Raw genomic sequence first — 23252 nt, 5'->3', positions numbered from 1 at the left:
GACTAGAATTAAATAAGCAGAGATGATGCCAGCAGCATGAAAAGGGAAAAACAAACAAAAAACCCAACCCAAAACGAAAACAAAACCAACATGACCTGGCCTGTGCATCTCATTTAACTTCTCTGGACTTCTCTTTTCTCTCATACAAAATTAGAGTAATGTGGGCTGGAGGTATGGCTCAAGTGGTAGTGTCTGCCTCACAGGTATGAAACCCTGAGTTCAAGTCCCCATACCCTCCTCCCCTCCCCCCCCAAAATTATAGCACTGGATTTCTAAAGTTCAAAATTATATGGTTCCCATGGACGGTGATAGAAGCAGAAAGGGAAAAAGGATAACCAGGAGAAGCAGGGAGACAGGAAAGAAAGGCAAACCTTTGTGCTCCTTTCCATGATACTCAATTGTCAAGTGCAACAGAGGAAGAAGGTTGTCATCATCCAGTAATACCTTGTGTGCTGACTGTTGAAAGGCCACATTTACATCTGCAGGAAAGAACATAAAGGCTAAAATGGAAGCTAACAGCAGAGAGCAGTGTACCTCTGTTGCTTTTGCCTGACCAGCATTCATTCCTCCTTTCCCTGCTAGTAACAGCCACTGAAAGAATCATCCCTGCCTAGTACAGTTGATGCAGTTCCAGTGGGGTGACAATACCTGATTCTTGAGTTAGGCAGGTGACCCAGGCATGATCACATGGGCTGTAATAGTCTACCTTGTTACACTATTTTGTTTAGGGATATGAACGTGACTTGAACTAGGCCAATCCAGAGGCTGTATTTAGTGAGTGCAGCTCTTTTTTTTTTTTTTAAATAAGCAAAGACTTAGTAAGATGTAAACTTGGTTAGAAGTTATCTTGCTACCATTCAAATCCTGACTGAGAAGAAAAGCAAAGGTGAAAAATGAAAAGGGATCAAATACTACAGGCATTATGAATCAAACTTTATCTAAACTTTATCTAAAGTCATCACACCTATGAGCTTTTGTTATGAGAATAATAATTTTTCCTTTTCATTGTCTTTATTTAAGTGAGTTGGAACTGGGTTTTCTGATATCTGCAACCAAAAAAGTACTATTTAACTACAGTGGATACCTATTGTCTTATTAGGCTAGAAAAACAATAACTGCTGTTTTTTGTTTTTTTTTTTTCTTGGCTCTGATCCTTACCTCTCTTTTTTTTCTTTCTTTCAGTATTAGGGTTTGAACTTAAAGGCCTCATGCTTACTAAGCAGGTGCTCTACCACTTGAACAACTATACCAGTCCTGTTTTGTGTTGGATATTTTTGAGATAGGGTCTCCCAAACTATTTAGGCTGGCTTCAAACTGCAATCCTCCTGATTTGCCTCCCAAGCAGCTAGGACTACAGGTGTGAGCCACTGGTGCCCGGTGTCTTACCCACCTCTCTTCATGTATTCTGAATGGAAATAGCCATTAACCGATCAAGGGGTGGACACTTTGCTGAACTAGGAATATCCTAATGGTTGACCTCTTTGACTACTACAGTGATAGACATGTGATCCGGGATGGCCAATCAAAACCTTTTATCTAGAATTTCTTTAACTTGCTACCAGATAGACCTGGTCTGCTTCCTTCAGTAGAGGTCACTGGGAGACCTGCTTCTGATAGACCTGCAAGGTCACCAAAAGAGTGCACAGGAGATGCAACGAAGATGTGGCAAAGAGAGAATCCTGATATTATCCAAGTCTCTCGTTTCAGTTGTTTGAGGTTTCAGATATAATAGCAAATAGGTTCCCCTTCTCTAACTAGATTAACCCAGAGCAGGTTTCCATAATTGAGAACCTAAAATGTTCTCATACAATACTACACATTGCAGGTCTCAATAAGTACAATATGAGATAGACATGATATAATCTCATGAGATGACCCCTAGCTGGAAGGTATGCACCAGGAAGGGTCACGGCACTAAGGTGCTGCTCCCAGTGACCTTTGCATGAAGCTTACCTGAGAGCCCTTCCATCTTTGGAAACACAGCTCTTAACTCGCCAGGTAGCTCAAATATGGAGTAGGCCTGAAAGCATCAGCAGCAGCCAAGAAATACCCTGCAACTTCAGTAAGTCAGTCATTCTCAGGACCACAAGGGAATTACCATGCTCGGTTCCTGCAGTGGCTGGTGTTTTTAACATGTGTTGAGCTGTGTCAATGAAGGCCTGAAATAGTTCTCCTCGTCCCAGAAGGTAAAAGTCTTTAATGATCTGAGGAAAGAATTCCAATTTATAATTCAGTAAAGCAGGGCCAGAAGATCCTCAGTATTCTGAGGAAATTACACATATAATTCCCAGTCTTGTCTAAAGGCATTTGGCATTTTGAAGAGGCATAATTAGCCATTCCTCTTAACAGGAGCACTCCTTTGTGGTTAGTGCCATTTATTGAACAGCAACATAATTATATTACACCAGAAGGAAGTCAAGTCAAATCTTTGTATTACAGTAGATTGTAGCATAAAGTAGTTTTCTCACTTGTTAAGAACAAATGAGTTCACTATGAAGTCTTCGGTACAGGCACCCCTGCCTGGAAGTCACTGCCCACCAACATCATTTTAAGAACTAAAAGATACCTAAGTTATTACCTTCAGCTGACCCAGTAAATCTGACTCTTCTACCATCAGCTTCCAGAGGTGCTATGAAAAGAACAACAATAAAAGGACAAAAATTCATTATAGTGAAATCCCTGCAAAGAATAGTTATGTACAAATTCAGCAATGTTAAAAAAAAAGTGTGTGTGTGTGTGTGTGTGTGACTAATTTCAGTAAATCCAGCAATGAACAGATAGTTTAACAGTAAAAGCAAAACAGAAAAAACCCACGAGATAGAAATGTTCTGAAATTAGTAATAACAGTTGCACAAGCCTATGTATATACTAAAAACCACTGAATTGTATACACCATTTTAAAATGGCTAAAATGTTGACTTATGTGAGTTTTATCTCAATAAAAAAGTAAAATCTAAAAGCATTAATGTAATTCGCTTCATTAAAGCTTAAAGGAAAAAACTATATGATTACCTCAACCAATGCAGAAAAAGTATTTGATAAAATTCTACATTTGTTCATAATTTTAAACAAGAAAGGAAGAGAAGGAAACTTCTTTATTCTGGTAAAGGATATATACTAAAAGTCACCACCTAGTTAATGGTGAGGCACCCTTAAAGTAATTCCGCACTGTGCCTTTTGTAAAGTACATTCCAAAGACTGCGCGAGTGCCATAAGGTAAAGCAAAAGTGTGTGTATGTGTGTATAACTAGAAAAGCAATGTACGCTATGACTATCTGTAAGGAAAGTCCAAGAAAACTGACGTTGAGAGCATTAACACTATTCAGAGAATTCAGCGAGGCTGAAAATTCATATGAAGGAATAAGTTCCTAACTGGCATGAAGGTAAAGTCCCGTCTACAGGATTTGCCCAGTGGAGTGACTGATAACAGCTCAAGGTGGTGGAATTTTCCACTCCATAGCTCAGTCCCTGCCCTCTAACTCCTTGGAACTAACACAAATTAGGACCTGGCCTGTGGCCCTTCTCTAATACACAGTACTGGACAAGACAGCCGACACCTCCAAGGGATTATAAGGCCACAGGTCAAAATAATTAGACGCAGGAAGGGTAAAAGATACAACACTGCCTGTGGGAAGTACTAGTTTTAAACAGGCTGCGTGGACGCTACAGGACGCTATTCAGATCACTCCAAGACCAAGGCACCCGCCTTAACCTGTGGCTGGGAGTTTGGCCTGTTGCTGGCAGTCTGGAAACTGTCCTCGGCTACAGGGATCTTCCCTTACCCAAGGCTCCGGTGTCTCCCTAAGGCGGTCTACATCCAGTAACTAGCAGATGCAGGGGTACAGGGCCTGACCCCCAGCTTCAATTTGGGACACCTGTGAAGGGCCATCCTAGCATCACAGCTCCGCCAGCTGTGAAGCTCTGCAGTTCCTGCTGCAGCTGTGTCACAGTGACCTCCCTTTGTTCAGTTCTGCTGCCCTCACTTCCTTCACCTAAACCTTAGTCATGGAATGTGTTTCCTGGGAAATCTGACCCATGACAGCGGCCAACATTTTAAAGTACTCCTGATAAATATGCATAAAAGTAAGGATAATGGCAGTATGAATATGCATATTTTATACTTAAACACACAGCTTTAAATGAGGATTTAGAACTTCACATCTGACATATAATATGCATTCTCTGGGCACATGCAGAACACTTAAAAACAAAAACCCAGATTCTGCTTTAGTCTATGAAGGAAACTTACTAAACCAGTCTCAAATACACTGTTCTCTAACTATACTGGAACAAAATTAAAAAAAATTCCTTTGTTACAAAGGAAATCAGAAAGAACATTAAGAATACTTGGAAGGGGGGAGAAATGACCCAAACATTGTATGCACATATGAATAAAAGGAAAAAAAAAAGAATACTTGGAACATGCTGGTGCCAGTGGCTCACGCCTGTGATCCTAGCTAATTCAGAGGTTGAGATCAGAAGGATCATAGTTCGAGACCAGCCCAGGCAAATAGTCTGCAAGACCCCACCTCTAAAAAAACAACCACAGCAAAATGGACCGGAGGTATGGCTCGAGTGGTAGAGCACCTGTTTTGCAAGTAACAAGCCCCGGCCCCCAAAGAAATTATTTAGAACAGAATGACAGTGAAAATACCATGTGCCAAAAACTTGTGGAATACGGTCAGAGCGATGCATATATGGAAGATAGACAGAGCCCTTAGAAAGCACCTAGAAGTCAGGCTTCCCATGTGGAAAAAGAGTAACTTAAAGAACAAGAAAGCATTACAACTGATGCTACAGAAATACAAAAGATCATTAGAGATTATCAGGAACATCTATAGGCCAACAAATTTGACAGCCTAAAAGAAATGGACAAACTCCTAGACATGTACATCTAAACAAGACTGAATCATGAAGGAACAGAAAACCTGAATAGAGCATAACAAGTAATGAGATTGAATCAGTAAAAAAATTCCCTCCATCAAAGAAAAAGCCCTGGTTTCACTGCTGAATTCTAACAAACATTTAAAGAACTCAGTACCAAATCTCCTTAAATTATTCCAAAAAAAAAAAAAAAAAACAGAAGAGGAAGGAATTCTTCCAAACACGTTTTACAAGGCCAGCATTACTCTAATATGAAAACCAGATAAGCATACAACAAAAAAAGAAAACTACAGGCCAATATCCTTCTTTTAAAAAAAAATTAAATCTATTCTATTTATTACTTGTTTTTTGCAGTACTGGGGATTGAACCCAGGGCCTTGTGCATGCTAGGCAAGTGCTACTTGAGCCATACCCCAAAGGTCATTATCTCTGATGAACATAGATGCAAAAATCCTCCACAAATAACTACCAAACTGAATCACAATAACACATTAAAAGATTATATACTATGATCAAGAAGGATTCATCTGAGGGATGTAAGGATGGTTCAATATATGCAAATCAATAAATGTGACAAAAGCCACAGGTCACCTCATGTGATAAAACCCAACATCCCTTCATGATAACAAACATTAAAAAAAATCAGGTACAGAAGGAAGGTACCTTAACATGATAAACACCATTTATACCAAGTAGGGAAAAACTGAAAGCTTTAGCTCTATGATCTGGAACAAGACAAGGATGCCTATTTTCACCACTTTTATTCAGCACTGTGCTGGAGGCCTAGCCAAAGTCATCAGGCAAGAGAAAGAAAGGACACCCAATTTGGAAAAGAAGTCACACTGTCACTTTGCGGATGGTATCTTATACACAAAATCCCAAAAAAGCAACTAATAAAACATTTGAATATTGAATTTAGCAAATTGCAGGGTATAAAATCAATATACAAAAGTCAGCATCACTGTTGTATGTCATCAGTGAATTATCTGAAGTAGGAATTAATAAAGTGATCCCATTTACAACAGCTCTCCAAAATAAAATATCTATGAATAAATTTAACCAAAGAAGTGAAAATTTTCTACAATGAAAATAAACACTGATGAAGGAAATTGAAGAGTACACAAAAAACTAAAAAGACATCCCATGTTTGTGAATTGGAAGAATCAATATTGTTAAAATTGACCAAAGTGACCTACAGAATCAATGCAATCCCTACCAATATAGCAATGATATTCTTCATAGAACTAGAAATAGTGACTCTAAAATTCATATGGAACCATTAAAATTCCTGAATAAGGCCAGGCATGGTGATGCATGTCCGTAATCACAGCACTCAGGAGGCTGAGGCAAGAAAATCAATAGTTCAATGCCAGCCTAGGCTACATAGTAAGACCTTGTCTCAAAAATAAAAAAATCATAAATGGCTAAGACAGTTTGAGCAGAGAAGAACAAAGCAGACAGTAGGCATTATACTGACTGACTACAGAATTACAGTACTCAAAACAGCATGGTACTGGCAGAAAAACAGATATAGATACACAGACCAATGGGATGAGATAGAGCCAGGAAGTAAACCCATGCATGTATAGCAAACTAGTTCAACAAAGATAAAAAGAATACACACTAGAGAAGCAATGGTCTTCTCAATAAATGGTGCTAGTAAAACTGGATGTTCACATGCAGAAGAATAAAGCTAGAGATCCCTATCTCTCACCAGCTACAAAAAATCAACCCAAAATGGATTAAAAACTTAAATGCTTCAGGACAGTAAAATGGGCAAAGATTCTTTTGGGACAAGATTCCCAAAGCTTAAGAAACAAAAGCAGACAAGAGGGATTGCATCAAACTAAGAAGCTTCTGCACGACAAAGGAAGCAATCAGTCAACATGGTACAGAGACAACCTACAGAATGTTTGCAAGCTGTACCCTTGACACGGGGTTGATATCCAGGATACATAGGGAATTCTAAAAACTCAATAGCCAAAAAAAAAAAAAAAAAAAAAGAGAGAGGGGGGGCAGCAGACATGAATAGATATTTCTCAAAACAAACAAATCAAAAAACAAAACCCAAGAGCCAAGAGGTACATTTAAAAATGCTTGACATTACTCAACATCAGGGAAATCAAAAGCAAAATGAGATATCATATCACCTCACTAAGAATGGGTATTATCAAAAAGACCAAAGGTAACAAGTACTGATAAGGGTGGAGGAAAGGAAACCCTTGCACACCATTGGAGGGAAAGTGAATTAGTACAGCGACTATGGAAGCCTCTCAAAAAATTAAAAATAAAACCACAATATGGTCCAGCAATCCTACTACTGGGTATAAATCCAAAAGAAATGAAATCAGTATGTTGAAGAGACATCTGCACTCCCATGTTCATTTAGCACTCTTTACAACAGCCAAGAGATAGAAACAACCTAATTGTGTATCATCTGATGAATGGATACAGAAAATGTGGCACACAAAATGAAATAATATTCAGACATAAAAAGAATGAAATCCTGTCATTGCAGCAACATGGATGGAACTGGAGATCATTATGTTAAGTGAAAAGGCCAGGCACAAAAAGACAAGTAATGAATGATTTCACTCATGTGTGGAATCTAAAAAGGTTGGCCTCTTATCAGTTGACAATACAATGGCAGATACCAGAGGCCAGGGATAATGTGTGGAGGGGAGGGATGGAGAAAGGTTGATGCATGGGTACTAAGTAACAGAGAGGAGCAAGAAATTCTAGTATGCTACGGCATATTAGGATGACTGTAGATAACAAAAATGCAGTGAACATTTGAAAAACCTAGAAGAGTCAGGCACTGGTGGCTCACACCTATAATCCTAGCTTCTTGGGAGGCTGAGATTGGGAGGATAGTGGTTCAAGGCCAGCCTGGGCAAATAGCTCATGAGACCTCCACCTCCAATATAACCCGAGCAAAAATGGACTGGAGGTGTGGCTCAAGTGGTAGAGCACCTGTTTGCAAGTGTGAAGCCCTGAGTTCAAACCCTGATCTGCCCCTCAAAAAAAATCTAAGTAGGAATTTTAGGCAAGTAGACTAAAGTAGAAATGGACCCAGAACAAGAAACTTCACCTTCATTGATACAGAAAGGGAAGTGGTAAAATTCAACCTTATTTTTAATAAAACATTTACTAAAATAGAAATAGAATTACTTTAATTTGATAAACTTATGTTCCAGAAGCCTACAGTAAACATCAGAAAAAAGGAAATGCATAATCTTTAAGGGTCAACAAGTCAAAGGGGTCCAATTTTACCTCCACTATAGTTTAAAAATGGGAAGTATTTTGCAACTTTCATTATTTTCAGGTAGTATCATCTACATAGAAGAATCTATAGACTCGAACTATTAGAACAAGCTGCAGTGTAAACTAAGCCAACAAAAATTATTCTCCTATACATTTCTCTATATAAGCATTAATCAATTAAAGATATAATTAAAATAAAAACTCTTTGGCTGGAGGCAGGCTCAAATGGCAAAGCACTTGCCTAATAAGTGCAAGGCCCAAAGTTCAAATCCCACTCCTGCCCCCAAAAAGAAAAAAAAAAAAAGCTGGGAGCTGGTGGCTTACACCTGTAATCCTAGCTACTTAGGAGGTAGAGATTAGGAAGACTGTGGTTCAAAGCCAGCCCGGGTAAATGGTTCACAAGACCCTATCTCGAAAAAAATCCATCTCACAAAAAAAGGGCTGGTGGAATGGCTCGAGATGTAAGCTCTAAATTCAAGCCTAGTACTGCAAAATAAATTAATAAATTAAATAAAATAAAAACTCTTTAAGTATCTAAGAATTTTAAAAACTTTTTGTTAAAGTACTAAAATACACACAGAAAAGCACATGAATCACGTTGAAGAATTTTCACAATTGAACACACATGCATAACCTAGCCCAAGAAGAAATAGCACCTGGAAGCCTTGTGCAGACTCAAGGGACAAGACTATCCTGACACCTAGCACCAGGTAAGTTTTGCCTGTTTTCGAACTTTAGAAGTAGGTGCCTCTAGCATGTATGTATGTGTGTATATGTGTGTATACACACATACATACATATTTTTTTTTGACAGGGTCTTGCTATGTAGCCCAGGCTAGCCTCAAACTCATGATCCTCCTGTCACAGCCTCCTGAGTGCTAAGACTGTAGGCTTGTGCAACCATGCTTGGTTTAGTATGTATACTTTTTAAAATTAAAGTTAAAAGGAAGAGATTAATCCCAAAAGGGATTAGTATGACACATATTTGCAAGAAACACCAACTGTGAGTCAAATGAAATTACGGCCATTTGAAAAATGGCCACAATTTAAGTTGGTGGCTGAAGCACATTCAAACTTAAGGAGACTGAACTGGGGGAGTCACAAGACCTGGTTTTTGAGCTCACTTTTGTCATTTACTGCGTAACTCCAGGCAGGTTGGCTAATACTTTGCTTTCCCCCTAAAATTATCATGTACACAGTGAAAGTATGTTATAGAGCCAGACAAATATATCATGCATTAAATGAAGTCAGAATCAGTTGTTTTCTTGGAGTTGTTTGCCAACTACATTAACAAACCCAAACTGCTGACTGTTATAAATGAAACCAAGGCCTCCCCTTTATTCAACTAAACTAATTAATTAACTAAAAAGTATCCATCAGATGTGGAATGGCAAAGTTAGTTCTGCCTCTATTTTAAAAACAGAGAAAACAATATAGATATTTTCTATATTGCCCTTCAATTCTCTCAAAACAAATCTCTCAAAGCTAAGCTCTAGCCATGTTTAAAACAAAAAAAAAGACAAGTCACTGGGCGCCAGTGACTCACACCAGTAATCCTAGCTACTTGGGAGGCTGAGATCATGAGGATCTTCAAGACCAGTACAGGCAAACAGTTCTTGAGATCTCATCTCCAAAATAACCACAGCAAAATGGACTAGAGGTGTGGCTCAAGTGGTAGAGCTGTACAAGGGTGAAACCCTCAGTTCAAACCCCAGTCCCACCAAAAAAAGAAAAAACCAAAGTCAAGTCCTAGTCCACTTTTTTCCTTAAACAATGTAAGAAGAATACAAACCTCAGCCACAGTACTACGAATACCATCCACCACCTGCTCAAAATCCACCAAGCTGAAGAGTGGCTGCTGCTTGAGCCGATGGAGCTCTGCAGCAAAAGTGTCCTCCTGGTTCTTCAAAATGGACCCTGCATAATAGGAAGGTACTGTCAAAAGAGGAGGAGACAGCCAGGCCAGATAAGGGCTCTGGAGAGGGCAGCAGCTTCTCAGGCAAACCTGTCAGACTGTGCAGCTCTTGCAGTCAACTGCTGCTCCAGTTATTCTGACCAGGCCTGCTTTGGGCCACCAAATACGAAAGAGACTTGCCCAGATGTGGCATACTGGGCAAGGAGATTCCTACCTTTTCTAGTGAGGTTCACATTTTGATTCTCAAACATCTGAACAGATTCTCCAACAAAGAGGATTTTTTCAGCAACTCTCACTGGAATGTACGATGGCAAAATTTCTACCCGTAGGGAAAACTGCTTCAGACACATTATGGTATTTATAATTTAATGGCTTTATAGTCTATCAAGTGACTATATCCATATATATATATATGTATGCACTTTTATTTATGTTGTGTTGGGGATACATTGCGATACTTACAAAAGTTCTTAACAATATATCAATATATCATACTTGAATTCACCCCCTCCATCATTCCTTTCTCCCCCCACCCCCATTCCTGGAATACTTTTAACAGGTCTCACTTTTCCATTTACATACATGTGTACACAGTATTTGCACCACAGTCACCCTTCTCAACCCTTTTGCCACACCCTCCCCCCCCCAACCGCCACTGCTACCAACCCTCCAGATAGGACCTGTTCTGCCCTTCTGTTCTTTGATTTTGTAACTGAAAAAAATGACATTTTTGTTTGCTTAAGATAGCTGTACAGGGAGTTTCCTTGTGACATTTCCATGTATGTATGTATTTTAGCTTGAATTAGTGAATGTATGTATGTATTTTTACTTGAATTAGTTCATTTCTATTTTTTTCCTTTCTATCCTAGTCCCTTTCTAATGGTGATTTCAACAGGTTTAAAAATTCTATATTCATTCTTGTATAGGAAGTACATCAACCATATTCACCTGTTTAAAAATTTTTGATGTAAATATATATATATATATACACACATATATTCATTTATTCACACGTGCATACATTGTTTGAGTAATTTCTCCCTACCCGCTCCCCTAACCCCTCTATCCCCCCTCATATTTACCTTTTTAACTTCCTTCTTTTAACCCTCCCTCTCTCATATGTGATCTCCCCTTAGCATGACCTGTTTTTCAACTGTATTTGTATTTGTATTAGGTCCATATTACACATATGAGAGAAAAACGTGACCTTTGGCCTTCTGAACCTGGCTAACTTCACTTACAATGATGTTCTGCGGTTCCATCCATTTACCTGCAAATAACAAAATTTCATTCTTCCTTGTGGCTAAATAAAATTCCACTGTATCTGAATACCACATTTTCTTAATCCATTCATCAGTAGTGGGGCATCTTGGCTGTTTCCATAGTTTAGCTATTGTGAATAGCGCTGCAATAAACAAGGGCATGCAGGTCCCTTTACTATGACCTGACTTACGTTCCTTCAGGTGTCCCTAGGATTGGATTCCTGGATCATATGGCAGTTCTATTTTTAGTCTTTTGAGGAGCCTCCATACTGTTTTCCATAGTGGTTGTATCATTTACATTCCCACCAACAGTGTTCCTTTTTTCCCACATCCTTGCTAACATTTGTTGTTGCTTGTGTGAGGAGTGAGGTGGAATCTTAATGTAGTTTTGATTTGCATTTTCTTTAGGGATATTGAGCATTTCGTGTGTTTTTCGGGATAGGGAACATTTCATGTGTTTTTCAGCCATTTGGACTTCTTCCTTTGAAAAAGCTCTGTTCAGTTCATTTGTCCTTTTCTTCATTGGGTCATTGATTTTTTGGAAGTTCAGTTTTTTTAGCTCTCTGTATATTCTGGTTATTCATCTCTTGTCAGATGTATAGCTGGCAAAGATTTTCTCCCATTCTGTGAACAGCCTCTTCAATTTGGTGACCACCGTTTTTTCTGTTGTGCAGAAGTTTTTGCACAACAGAAGAAGTTTCAGTTCTTATAGTAAGACCCTTAATTCACTTTGATACTTGTACAGGGTGAAAGACATGCATGCAGATACCCAGTTTTCCCAGCAACATTTGCTGAAGAGGCTGTCTTTTCTCCATTGTATGTTTTTGGCGCCTTTGTCAAAAATCAAGTGGGCATAGCCTCATGGATTCATATCTGGGTCTTCTATTCTGTTCTACTAGTCTCCATACCTGCTTTTGTGCCAGTGCTATGCTGTTTTTATTGCTATGTCTCTGTAGTATGGTTTGAAGCTGGGTATTGTGACACCGCCAGTGTTGCTCTTTTGGCTCAGTATTGTCTTGTCTATTCACGGTCTCTTGTGCTTCCAAATGAACTTTAAGGTTGAATTTTCAATCTCTGTAATGAATGTCACTGGAATTTTGATGAGGATTGCACTGAACATGTAGACTGAATAGTCATTTAAGTGACTTACATCTTTATTTTTCTTTTACACCTAGTAATTTTCTAATTTGCTGATAAAACATTATGGGATAAATATTTTTAAGGATCATGATGTAAAAACATGGGCTACTCAAATACACGTTTAAACATGGCAAGCAATATCTGGCCATGCAATGGGAATCCTACAAGGATAATGAAATCCAAACTTAAAAAGGATCACCTTGAGTTTGTCTTGGTAGCAAAATCCTGGCTTTGATACTTTACTTCATAACCCTCTCTTTGCAATGCCTTGAGCCATCACAGGGATTTCCTGGGCTTCTCTGCTCATGAGGCTTTCTATCCTGGTCATAACTTTCCTCTGAGGGATAACTCAGAGGACCTGAAAAGAAAACCTGTGAGAAGTCACTTGACCCACCCCCCATTCTATCCCCAATCCCTAAGTAAGCCATAACTTACTTTTCTAATGCACTTCGAACTGGAGGCAAACCCCCACAGCTGTGTTTGTAGACTGTTTCCAGGATTTGACCACCATGAATCTGTGGAAATACAGCCTTGTCAAACTGAATTACATTTTAACAATTCATACAACATAAACTCATTCTATAGTCAACAGAAAGGGCACAATTCAGGAGATATATATTGGGGACATACTGTATGATAAGAAATCTGTGCAGTGCTTCCCAAAGGCAATCCCCTCTCCTGCCAGCATCATCAGCATTACCTATGGACTGGGCAAAAACACAAATTCTCAGATAGGGCCCACAATCTGTGTTTTAACAAGCTCTCCAGGTAATCTAATGCACAATGAATTATGACAACAGATGCACTGAAGAAACCAGTAATGTAGAGCTGGAATTCCAAATGCAAGGAAAAGTCTTTATTGCAGGTAAAGGGACAATTCAGACTACTTATGAGGCATATGCTTTCCCCAACTTCACTGCCTCCATGTCCTTCAGGCTTCTTTTTAATTAATTACTTTGAAGTATAATTTATGTATCTTAAATTCATCCATCTTACATATATTATTTAACATCTTTTAGTAAATTTAGAGCACTGTGCAACAACCACAATTCAGTTTTACAACATCCCATCAGTCCAAAAATAACACCCCTCGTGCCTGTTTGCCATCAGTCCCTTTCTCACCCTCAGCCCATGCTCTTGATCTCCTCGTTTTTAACTCTGTAGAGCATTAGCACACTAGTTTCTCTACCACCATCCTAGCAGGAAAGAAGGTTCACCCATCTGCAATCCCTCTATTCACTTCCCACTCTCCTTCCTATACAAATGAAAGCTGAAAGTCAACTGAGATGTGTAGCTAGGTGTGGAACCCTGTGCTCTCACCATTAAGTCTCCTCCCTGTGTTTTGAGAGATTGCTTAGTGGTTAAGAGCATACTCTTTGGGGTCAGATAGACTGTTTATAACCCAGTTCTACCATTTACTTGCACCTGTGTGACCCTGAGCACATTCCTTGGCCTATTTAATCTACTAGAGAATTGAACATGCATGTAAAGCACTTAGCACAGTGCCTGGTATAGGCCGAGTGCATGATAAAAGCTGGATGTTGTAATGTAACAGGGCAATCAGTTCTGCGAAGCACCTCTTCACTGGTTTTTTGGTTGGGCATAGCATGAATGTAGCACTTAAATGTCTGTACTCACACAGGAAAAAATAAAGTAGCAATGTGGTAAATTAATTAACAGCTAGCTATATTCATCAAGGTGAACATTTTTAGATATGTAGGGTTGAGCTGAGTTTTAGGGTTTGAACTCAGGGTTTTGTGCTTGTTAGGCAGGAGCTCTTCCACTCGAGTTATGCCACAGCCCAAGCTGAGCATGTTTCATCCATTTGGTCCAATATGGATTGATTTACCAGGAAAGCAGATTCTTCCTCTAATGTGAACCTTAAAGCATTTATTCTTCAGCATTATTAACTCTGCCCAGAAAAGATCATCTCATGTCACTAACTTTTCAATGCATATGATGACAATCTGTGATGACAACAACAGGAATATTTAACAAAATAAGCTTCTGTGGTTTCACGTAGTGAGTTACTAATTCTCACAAAACTGCCAGCACCTTAACCATAAACCTACCACCTTCTTTCTTTCTAAGGACTAACTTTCTACTTCTCCTCAAAATCTTTGCCCAACAGTTCTAAGCCCTTATTGCAAATTGCTGTCACCTCCAAACATCCACAGCATTTTGATCTTTCTTGGGTGCATCTGTTAACATTTCTTTTGCTTTCCGAACCACAAGGTGCTTATAGACAAGATGACATTTTATTTTTGCATTCCTGACACTTAATATGATAAGCAAGTGGATATTGTGTTTTTTTAAGTTGGGAATCATTAATAGTACGAGGGGTTTTCACTGAAAATTCCATAGATGTGTACAGTGTACTTGGAACAAGTTCACCTCCTCTATTATATTCCCATTACCATCCTCCCTCTTCCCATTTTTCAAATAGTATTTGGGTGGGTTTCATTATGCTATCTTCATATATATATATATATGTATATTCTTTATATATACATATTCTTCATATATATACATATTCTTCATATATATACATATTCTTCATATATATACATAGTCTTCATTTATATACATATTCTTCATATATATACATAGTCTTCATTTATATACATAGTCTTCATATATATACATAGTCTTCATATATATACATAGTCTTCATATATATACATAGTCTTCATTTATATACATATTCTTCATATATATACATATATATATAATACACTTTGATCCTCTTTACCCCCAGCATCCTCTCCTTTTCCCTTCCTTCCTCCAACTGATTCCCTCCCCCACATTCCCTCTTTTATACTACACACCATCATTATTATCACATTCCCTCTTTTATACTACACACATCATTATTATTATCATTATTCTGCATATGAGTGAAAACATGCAATATTTGGCTTTCTGAACTTGGCTTACTTTGCAAGCAGATATTGTTGAATGAATAAATTAACAAGTAAAAAGTAAGGAAAACCACAGTCTTCTAAAAAGACTGTAAGACAACATTAATTATTAATATTTCATTGGTGCTTAACAGAGCAAAAGGAAAATGGGAAGTGATTACCTTTTGACTCTTAATTTGCTCTACTACAACCATCACAGAGGGAAAAAGGAGCTGGAACTGCAATGAAGAGATTAAGAGTATGTAATCAAATGCAGGGGCCAAAAAACACCTTAGGAATTGCTTTTGTTTCTGAATAGTCCAACTTAAAATAACACGGCAACACTACAGAACAGTCAAGATCTTATATCCTAAATCAATGTGATGTCAGGATTAGCTGCAAACAGGAAGAAAATGTCAGACAGAAGCAGTTTCTACTTCTGAAGCTGGCATAATTGTCAATATGGATATCAATAGAGCATTCATATAAGACTAAATTAACTAAATTTAAACTAAATTCAGAACTCTTTAAGCAGTTCCTGTCCAGCAAAACATAAAATGCACAAAACAAAATGTTGGGCTCTAACACCTTAAGGAAAAATGTTCTTAAAATAGTGCCATAAATTAAATTATTTCAACCACAGGAACAGATTGCAAGGCATTTTGTTATTTGGGCAGCTTACCTGACCTAAAGAGTAATTGACATGTGATATAGAGAGATGAGGGTCAGCCAGGAACTGCAATAAAAACACTGTGATTAGAGCTCCACATCAAAGAACCTGAATCAATTTGAGCTATGAAAACTAGAAAATCTGATTAAGACTAATCTGTTGTTAGTCTTAGGTTCAACAGAAATGATAATTTATAGAAAATTATTATGATTTTTAGTTGATAAAGAAACCAAAGCCAAGAGCTCTTACAAACTCATTCAGGAGCCTCTGCCATGATCTGTAAGCCACTTGGATCATGGCTTGGGCAATCACAGAACACTGTGCCCCTCCAGTCTTGCAGAAAATAGCTTATTATTAACTAACGACACTCCTCAAAGCCACGTCATATTCAAGAACAAGCTTTAATCTGCTGTCCCACAGATACTGTTTCCTGTATCTTCTCTTTCTCACCTCTTGTTCCAAATCAAGCAGTGCTTGACGATGAGGCTGCAAAACTGAATCCGACCCTGTGCAGAAGGCCCTCAGGTAGGTTCCATGTAACCCACCTTGTCCCTGCTGAGATGGATGGTGATCCTGAAATGAAACAAAGAGAAGTCAACTTCTCAGGACCTGAAACCCAAGGAAGACATTATCCCTTATTACTAATGTTGTCTTTGCTTACAGAATTCCATATCAAAGCAGTGTTTCAATGAGAAGAAACCCCTGTTGAAGATAAAGACTTCTGAGTGATGATATTTTAAAGTCTGGTAATACTTTAATTTTCCAAGCAGCCCCAGATGTTACAAACAACTAGGTTGTACTCTCTAATGTCAATGGAGATCTTTCTGTAACTCAATTCTGACCTTACCATTCCCAGCTTAAAACCCTTTGGTGTTTTTTTTTATGTCCCAGAATAATATCCAAATTCTTCTACATGGCATACAAAAACTTCTGCATTTTGACTTTCACCTATTTCTCCAAAATTGTTTTTACTCCTTCCAACTAACATCATTTGTAGACTACTCACAGTCTACCAGATGTACCTTGCTTCTATCTCTTGCTCCTGTGAATTTGGTCTTGTGCTCCACTCACAGCTGCATACCTCATCTTTCTGACAAGCACTCTTCTTGCAAGACCCAGCTTAAGCACTTCTTGTCTGCAAAGCGCTTTCAAAGTCTCCCTAGGGAATTATTAGTTCCACATTGTTGCTTTCATTTCTATTTAGTGTTTGAATTGTACTTTTATTTAGAGGTGCTTTTCACTAGACCAGAGCTTCATAAAGACAAGGACCAGAATTTACTCATCTTTGTATCTCAGCACAGTTCTTTGAATAGAGGGTAAATAAATATTCACTAAATAAAGAAAATGACCTTAATCCTTCTCTTAATGCTCTTTCTCTTGCCTGGCTTGGCAATTCATCAAGAACACGAGTCTGATAGCAACATGTGGGGTTGTAAGACCCTTGTCATGAGGTTGGTTATATACAAATAGGGCTTTTTTTGTGGTACTGGAGTTTGAACTCAGGGTCTCATGATTGCTAGGCAGGTACTGTACTACTTAAGCCATGCCTCTAATCCTTTTTGCTTTTAGTTATTTTTCAAATAAGGTCTGAGGTTTTGCCTGGCTGGCCTGGGTTGTGATCCTATTTTTGTCTTCCACATAGCTGGGATGACAGGGGTGAAGTGCCATGCTCAGCTGGCTTGTTTTTTTGCAGGAGCCTCTTATATAGTTTTATATGGGGGATTGCAGTCAACAATTGTCTAGAGGGTATGATAGATGATCAGCCTCTCTGACTATGTACTGATTGGAGTGATTCGGGTTCTGGTGGTGGTAGTTAGCATAGCAGAACTCAGCAACAAATTGGTAGGAAGGTTGGGCTCAGGGGTTAGAAAGTGCAGTGTATCGGAGGATGCTGCAAAGGATACTAGTCGTTCCCAAAGACAAATGTTCACAGCTACACTAAGAACAGCATGGACATACAGTGAAACAGAGCAGCCTTGCTTATGGCCCGCCAGTTTTGTTTTGATCTTGTGTCATTCTAGAAAACTGGATGTCTTCATTTATCACAAAATGAAAGAGAAAATATGTATTATACTTTTCCCCAAAAAAGGTATTACAGTTATCTTTAGAATTTGGAAAAGGAGAAACTCCCTTACTATACAAGATAAAAACCACACACATATGAATAGAGGACAGGCTTTTTAAAGCATTATATACAAGAAAACAATTGAGATCTTGCCTTCACTTGAGAACTTCCAGTGATTCATAAATTGAGAATACTTCCGGAGATTCCTAACTTGTCACACATGAATCACCCCTGAATTCACCGAAAGCCTGGCAGTGCTCTCGAGGCGCACATCTCGAGACCAGGACCCACCTGCTGCTGCACGTGGCCTGTGTACTGATCAATGAACTCAGTGAAGCGCATGTGGTCGGTGCCAAGCCGGCAGAGTCGATTCAGGACGCAAGTCTCACTGGGGTGGAGAAATGGGAAGTCCTGGGACACCTGCAAGAAGAGCGACAATAGCAAAAACAACTGCTGCCTGCTAGGCACTGCCCCACATTCTTTGGGGTGCTTCAAGTGCTTCACGCTGCCTTCTCCTTTCTTACTATTTTTCTCTTCTTTACTTAAGTTGCCCACTTAATGTTAGTTAAGTTCTGGTAACCAGGTATTTCCAAGCTCCTATGATGGTGGTGTTCCCCATCCTGACTTAATTACTTGCTTCTTAAAATAGGAAATATGTGGTGAAGAAGTCAAACAATACAAGATGCTATACATTAAAAAATAAGTCAGCCAGACTCACGGTGTGACTCAAGGAGAGTACTTGCATAGCAAGTGTGAGGCCCTGAGTTCAATCCCCAGCACCTCAGGAGGAAAAAAAGTCAATGTCCCCTAGGCAGCCACTATTATCTGTTTCTTATGCAATCTTTGGGGAATACCCTAGAAAGACATGAGACTTTTGATTTGGTCACAACAAAGTCTCTTTAGCAATATTGTTCAAACTAGAGCTTATAGACTTCAAGGGTTTCTCAGACATAATCTCAGGACTTACAAATTATTCATGAAATTTTGGGGGTTGTTTGGTTGGTTTAAGACAGGGTCTTGCTATGTAGTCCAGGCGGGCCTGGAACTAATGGTCCTCCTGCCACAGCTTCCTGAGTGCTGGGATTTATAGGTGTGTGCTACCACACCCAGCTTGCATTTGTATTTTTAATTTAAGTAAAGGCCAAATGATAGCCTAATCTGCTATGTAAAGTTTCACAGTGCAAGTTGAAAAAAGTAGTGGAAGAATGTATTTGTTCAACTTAAAAAAAAATACACAACATAAAAAACTACCATTTTAACCTTTTTTTTTTTTTTTTTTTGTAGTGCTGGGGATTGAACCAAAGGCCTCGTGCATGTTAGGCAAGCGCTCTACCACTGAGCTACAGCCTCAGCCCTCGGTAACCAGTTTTAAGCATACAGTCCAATGGCATTAGGTGCATTTACACTGTTGTACAGCCATCACCACCATCCACATCCAGAACTTTCCATTTTCTCAAACTGAAACCTTGTACCCACTAAACATACCCCTAGCCCCTGGCAACAATCACTGTACTTTCTGCGTTTGTAAGTTTGACTCCTCAAGATACCTCACGTTAAGTGCAGTCACACAGTATTTGTTCTTTTGTGTCTGGCTTCCCTCACTTAGCATAATGTCCTCATCTTATCTGTCCAGTCATCCCTTGATGGACATGTGAATTGCTTTTACCTTTTAGCTACTGCGAATGATGCTCTATGAACACAGGCGCAAAAATATGTTAAGTCTTTGCTTTCACTTCTTTTGGGAATATACCCAGAAGTGGAAATGCTAGAGCATAATAGTAATTCTAAGTTTAATTTTTTGAGTAATTTCTATTCCGTTTTCCATAGTCACTGTACCATTTTACATTTCCACTAGCAGTATACGAGGATATTAATTCCTCTACAACCTCACCCATACTTGTTATTTTCTGTTATTTTTCATAGTAGCCATCTAAATAGATGTGGTATTGCACCGTAGTTTTGTTTGTATTTCTCTAATGATTAGTGATGTTCGAAATCTTTTCATGTGCTTACTAGATATTGGTATGGCAGATACAAATGGAGAATCAAGCAACTTCTGATGAACATCTACAATAACCCAGTCACTGCAATAAAGTGATAAATGAACAAAATCCTATAATACTCCTGATCTCTGCCTCCTGAGTATCTAGGACTATAGGTGTGAGCTACCAGCACCCAATCTATGTGCAACTTTTTATTAACAAGACAACTCTACCAGCGATCAATGATACCCCTTAAAACTGGCATTTGACTATTCCTTATTGACAGAGTTTTAGAAAAGTTTGTCTAACTATCCTGAAACAGCAAACAATACCTTGAAGCTGATACCATTTTATACAACACTTACATAAACAGGCATTCTGTACATTAAAGTTACTGAAGTCAAAACAGAAAATACAGAGCCAGATCTGTAGCTCCCTCATTCTATTAAACTCAACGTTGCAAACTTAGTTTGAGCAAAACATTATATTGCATTAGACCTGTGTTTCTCAGTTGGGACAATTTTATACCGCAGGGGACACTTGACAATGTCTGCAGACATTTAGGTTTCCACAGTTGGAGGAATGTTATTGGGATCTGGGTAGAGACCATAATACTGCTTAACGCCTTACCATGCACTAGACAGCACCCACAACAAAGAATTATTCAGCACAAAATACCAAAAAAACCAAGGTAGAGAAACCTTGCATTAGAGTAGTATTAATTTGAATTTATCGATCTGATAGTTTTGCTTATATTTAATTCGTAGAATTGTTTTTCCAATGCTGGGGGATCAAATCCCAGAACTTGCACACGCTAGGCAAGTGCTCTACCATTGAGCTACACCGCTAGCCCTGCAAATACTTGGTTTTACAGTTGTTTAAGAGGAGTGTGCTGAGTTCATACCTAGCTTCATGTGGACATGTATTCAGTGTTACAATAAAAAATAATTTTATAAACATTGGGCATTCATGACAAATGAAAACACAGCCCCATGAAAAGTCCACTATTTGATGCTTTTGTCTTCTTCCATGAATAAACTGAATACCTTCTATGTGGCAGTGACTGCGCTAAGTGTTTTGGGTTGGTGAATGAAGACACTACGGTCTTTGCCTCCACGGGCAATCCGTGTGGGAGAGCAACCATAGACAGGTAACATCACTAACTGCAAACTGAAATAAGTTTTAGAAAGGGAATAAGGAAATTGCTGTGATAGAGAATAACAGCATTGGGGAATACTGAAGCTAAAGATGCAGTCGGTCAGAGAAAATTTTCCAGAGGAAGTGACTTTAAAGCTGAGGTCTCAGGAATGAAAAGGTGAAAAATGTCTGCTGGACACTTTTTCTTTTTTTAATCACAAAGGGAAAGGGAAGATGAATTCCTCGGGGCTCTCTCCTCAGCCTCCCCAGCTATTCTACTTCAAACAATCAAAAGCCCACAAACACTTCCTATATGACTGCCGATGTACTAAGTTCTACGGGAGAAAAGTGAAACAGCAATTCAGTCTTCAAAGATTAACACACAAAAAGTAACAATTCACGAAACTCAAACCCCAAATTCACAGAGAACAAGAGGAATCTGTTTGACTTATAGGTTTTAGAGACTAAGAATGTAATTTGTCTGCTCTGCTCTTTCACAGCCTATATTGCCAGTTCTCCTAGAAATAGACACAACCAGACAGACAGACCTAGATTTCTTTATTTCTTTTTCCTTTTTTTTTTTTGGTGGGACTGGGTTTTGAACTCAGGGCTTTGCACTTGCAAAACAGGCACTCAGCTGCTTGAGCCACACCTCCAGTCCGTTTTGCTCCGGTTATTTTGGAGATGGGGGAGAGGAGGAGAGGAGAGGAGGAGAGGAGGAGAAGACGAGAGGAGGAGAGGGAGGAGAGCGAGGAGAAGAAGGTGAGGAAGGTGACAGAAGGTCACACCGGGCAGCCATATTTCCCTGTGGTGGACACCGTGACCCTTGTGGAAGTCACAGCGGGTGCCAGCCTCACATGTGCCAGTGGACCCGTCTCTGTGACGGGGGACCAGGGCCACCTGCGTCCCCTCTGCCCCCTGGTCAGGTCCGGGTCGGGTGAGGAGTGGACAGCGCTGGCCGTTCTGATCCCAAGCCACACCTTGGTGTTCCTTCCTCCAGGCCTGAGGTCACCTTGGCCATGGCGACCTGGTGATCCCCGTCTGTCACCATGGTGACCTGTGACCTGTCAGTCATCCCGATGACCTGTGACCCTCAAGGCCCTCCCCAGATATGTCCCCAGCCTCCCGGGTGGGTGGCCGTCCCCTGTGATGTCACAGTGTCCCTCCCAGGAGTCTCTGCCTCCAGTGACGTCACAATGGCCCCCGTGACACTGGCCTGGCCCCGTGGCGGTCAGCACGCCCTGCTCAGGACCGTGGCCTGGCCCTGGGACAGCGGGGTCCCGTCCTGCCCAGTGTCCTGAGTCAAGGAATGCCAGTGTCCCCTCAGGGGCGTCAGGGTCACTTGCTCCGGGGATGGCACAGGTCACACACAGCCTGAGGGCCATCTCAGGGCTTCCCGGGTGGGTCACCTGCTCCGAAGGACGTCAGAAGGCCAGTGTCACGATCAGGACCTGACCTACCTGTGACCTGATCCACGGCGGGGACCACAGTCCAGGTGTCACCTTCATGACAGGACACCTTTGTCAGCTAAGTGACTTATACACCCCTCCCCTGGGACCTCCCCTTTTTCAGCTGAGTGACTTACAGACCACTCCCCTGGGAACTGCCTTCTGTCAGCTGAATGACTTACAGATCACTCCCCTGGGAGCTCCCCTTTGTCAGCTGAGTGACTTACAGACCACTCCCCTGGGACTTCCTCTTTGTCAGCTGAGTGACTTACAGACCACTCCCCTGGGACTTCCCCTCTGTCAGCTGAGTGACTTACAGATCACTCCCCTGGGACTTCCCTTTTGCCAGCTGAGTGACTTACAGATCACTCCCCTGGGACTTACCCTTTGCCAGCTGGGTGACTTACAGACCACTCCCCTGGGACCTCCCCTTTCTCAGCTGAGTGACTTACAGACCACTCCCCTTGGACCTCCCCTTTCTCAGCTGAGTGACTTACAGACCACTCCCCTGGGACCTCCCCTCTGTCAGCTGAGTGACTTACAGATCACTCCCCTGGGAAATCCCCTTTCTCAGCTGAGTGACTT

At 40.0% G+C, this 23252-nt stretch overlaps 1 protein-coding gene across 1 annotated transcript; it reads right to left on the bottom strand.

Moving 5' to 3' along the window:
• Positions 1–253: 253 nt before the first annotated feature.
• Positions 254–22270, bottom strand: LOC141410453 (gamma-tubulin complex component 4-like). Its single transcript, XM_074049025.1, has 12 exons — positions 22232–22270; positions 18392–18520; positions 16486–16608; positions 16048–16101; positions 15548–15604; positions 12901–12980; positions 10526–10532; positions 10278–10401; positions 9941–10065; positions 2579–2629; positions 2099–2204; positions 254–479 (listed from the first exon to the last, which is right to left on the bottom strand). The coding sequence occupies exons 1-12, from the start codon at positions 22268–22270 to the stop codon at positions 286–288; spliced, it is 1089 nt and encodes a 362-aa protein (XP_073905126.1). The 3' UTR covers positions 254–285.
• Positions 22271–23252: the final 982 nt, after the last annotated feature.

The sequence above is a fragment of the Castor canadensis genome, chromosome 12, assembly GCF_047511655.1.
Source record: "Castor canadensis chromosome 12, mCasCan1.hap1v2, whole genome shotgun sequence".
Classification (NCBI taxonomy): domain Eukaryota; kingdom Metazoa; phylum Chordata; class Mammalia; order Rodentia; family Castoridae; genus Castor; species Castor canadensis.
This window is presented reverse-complemented; position numbering and strand designations above follow the sequence as displayed.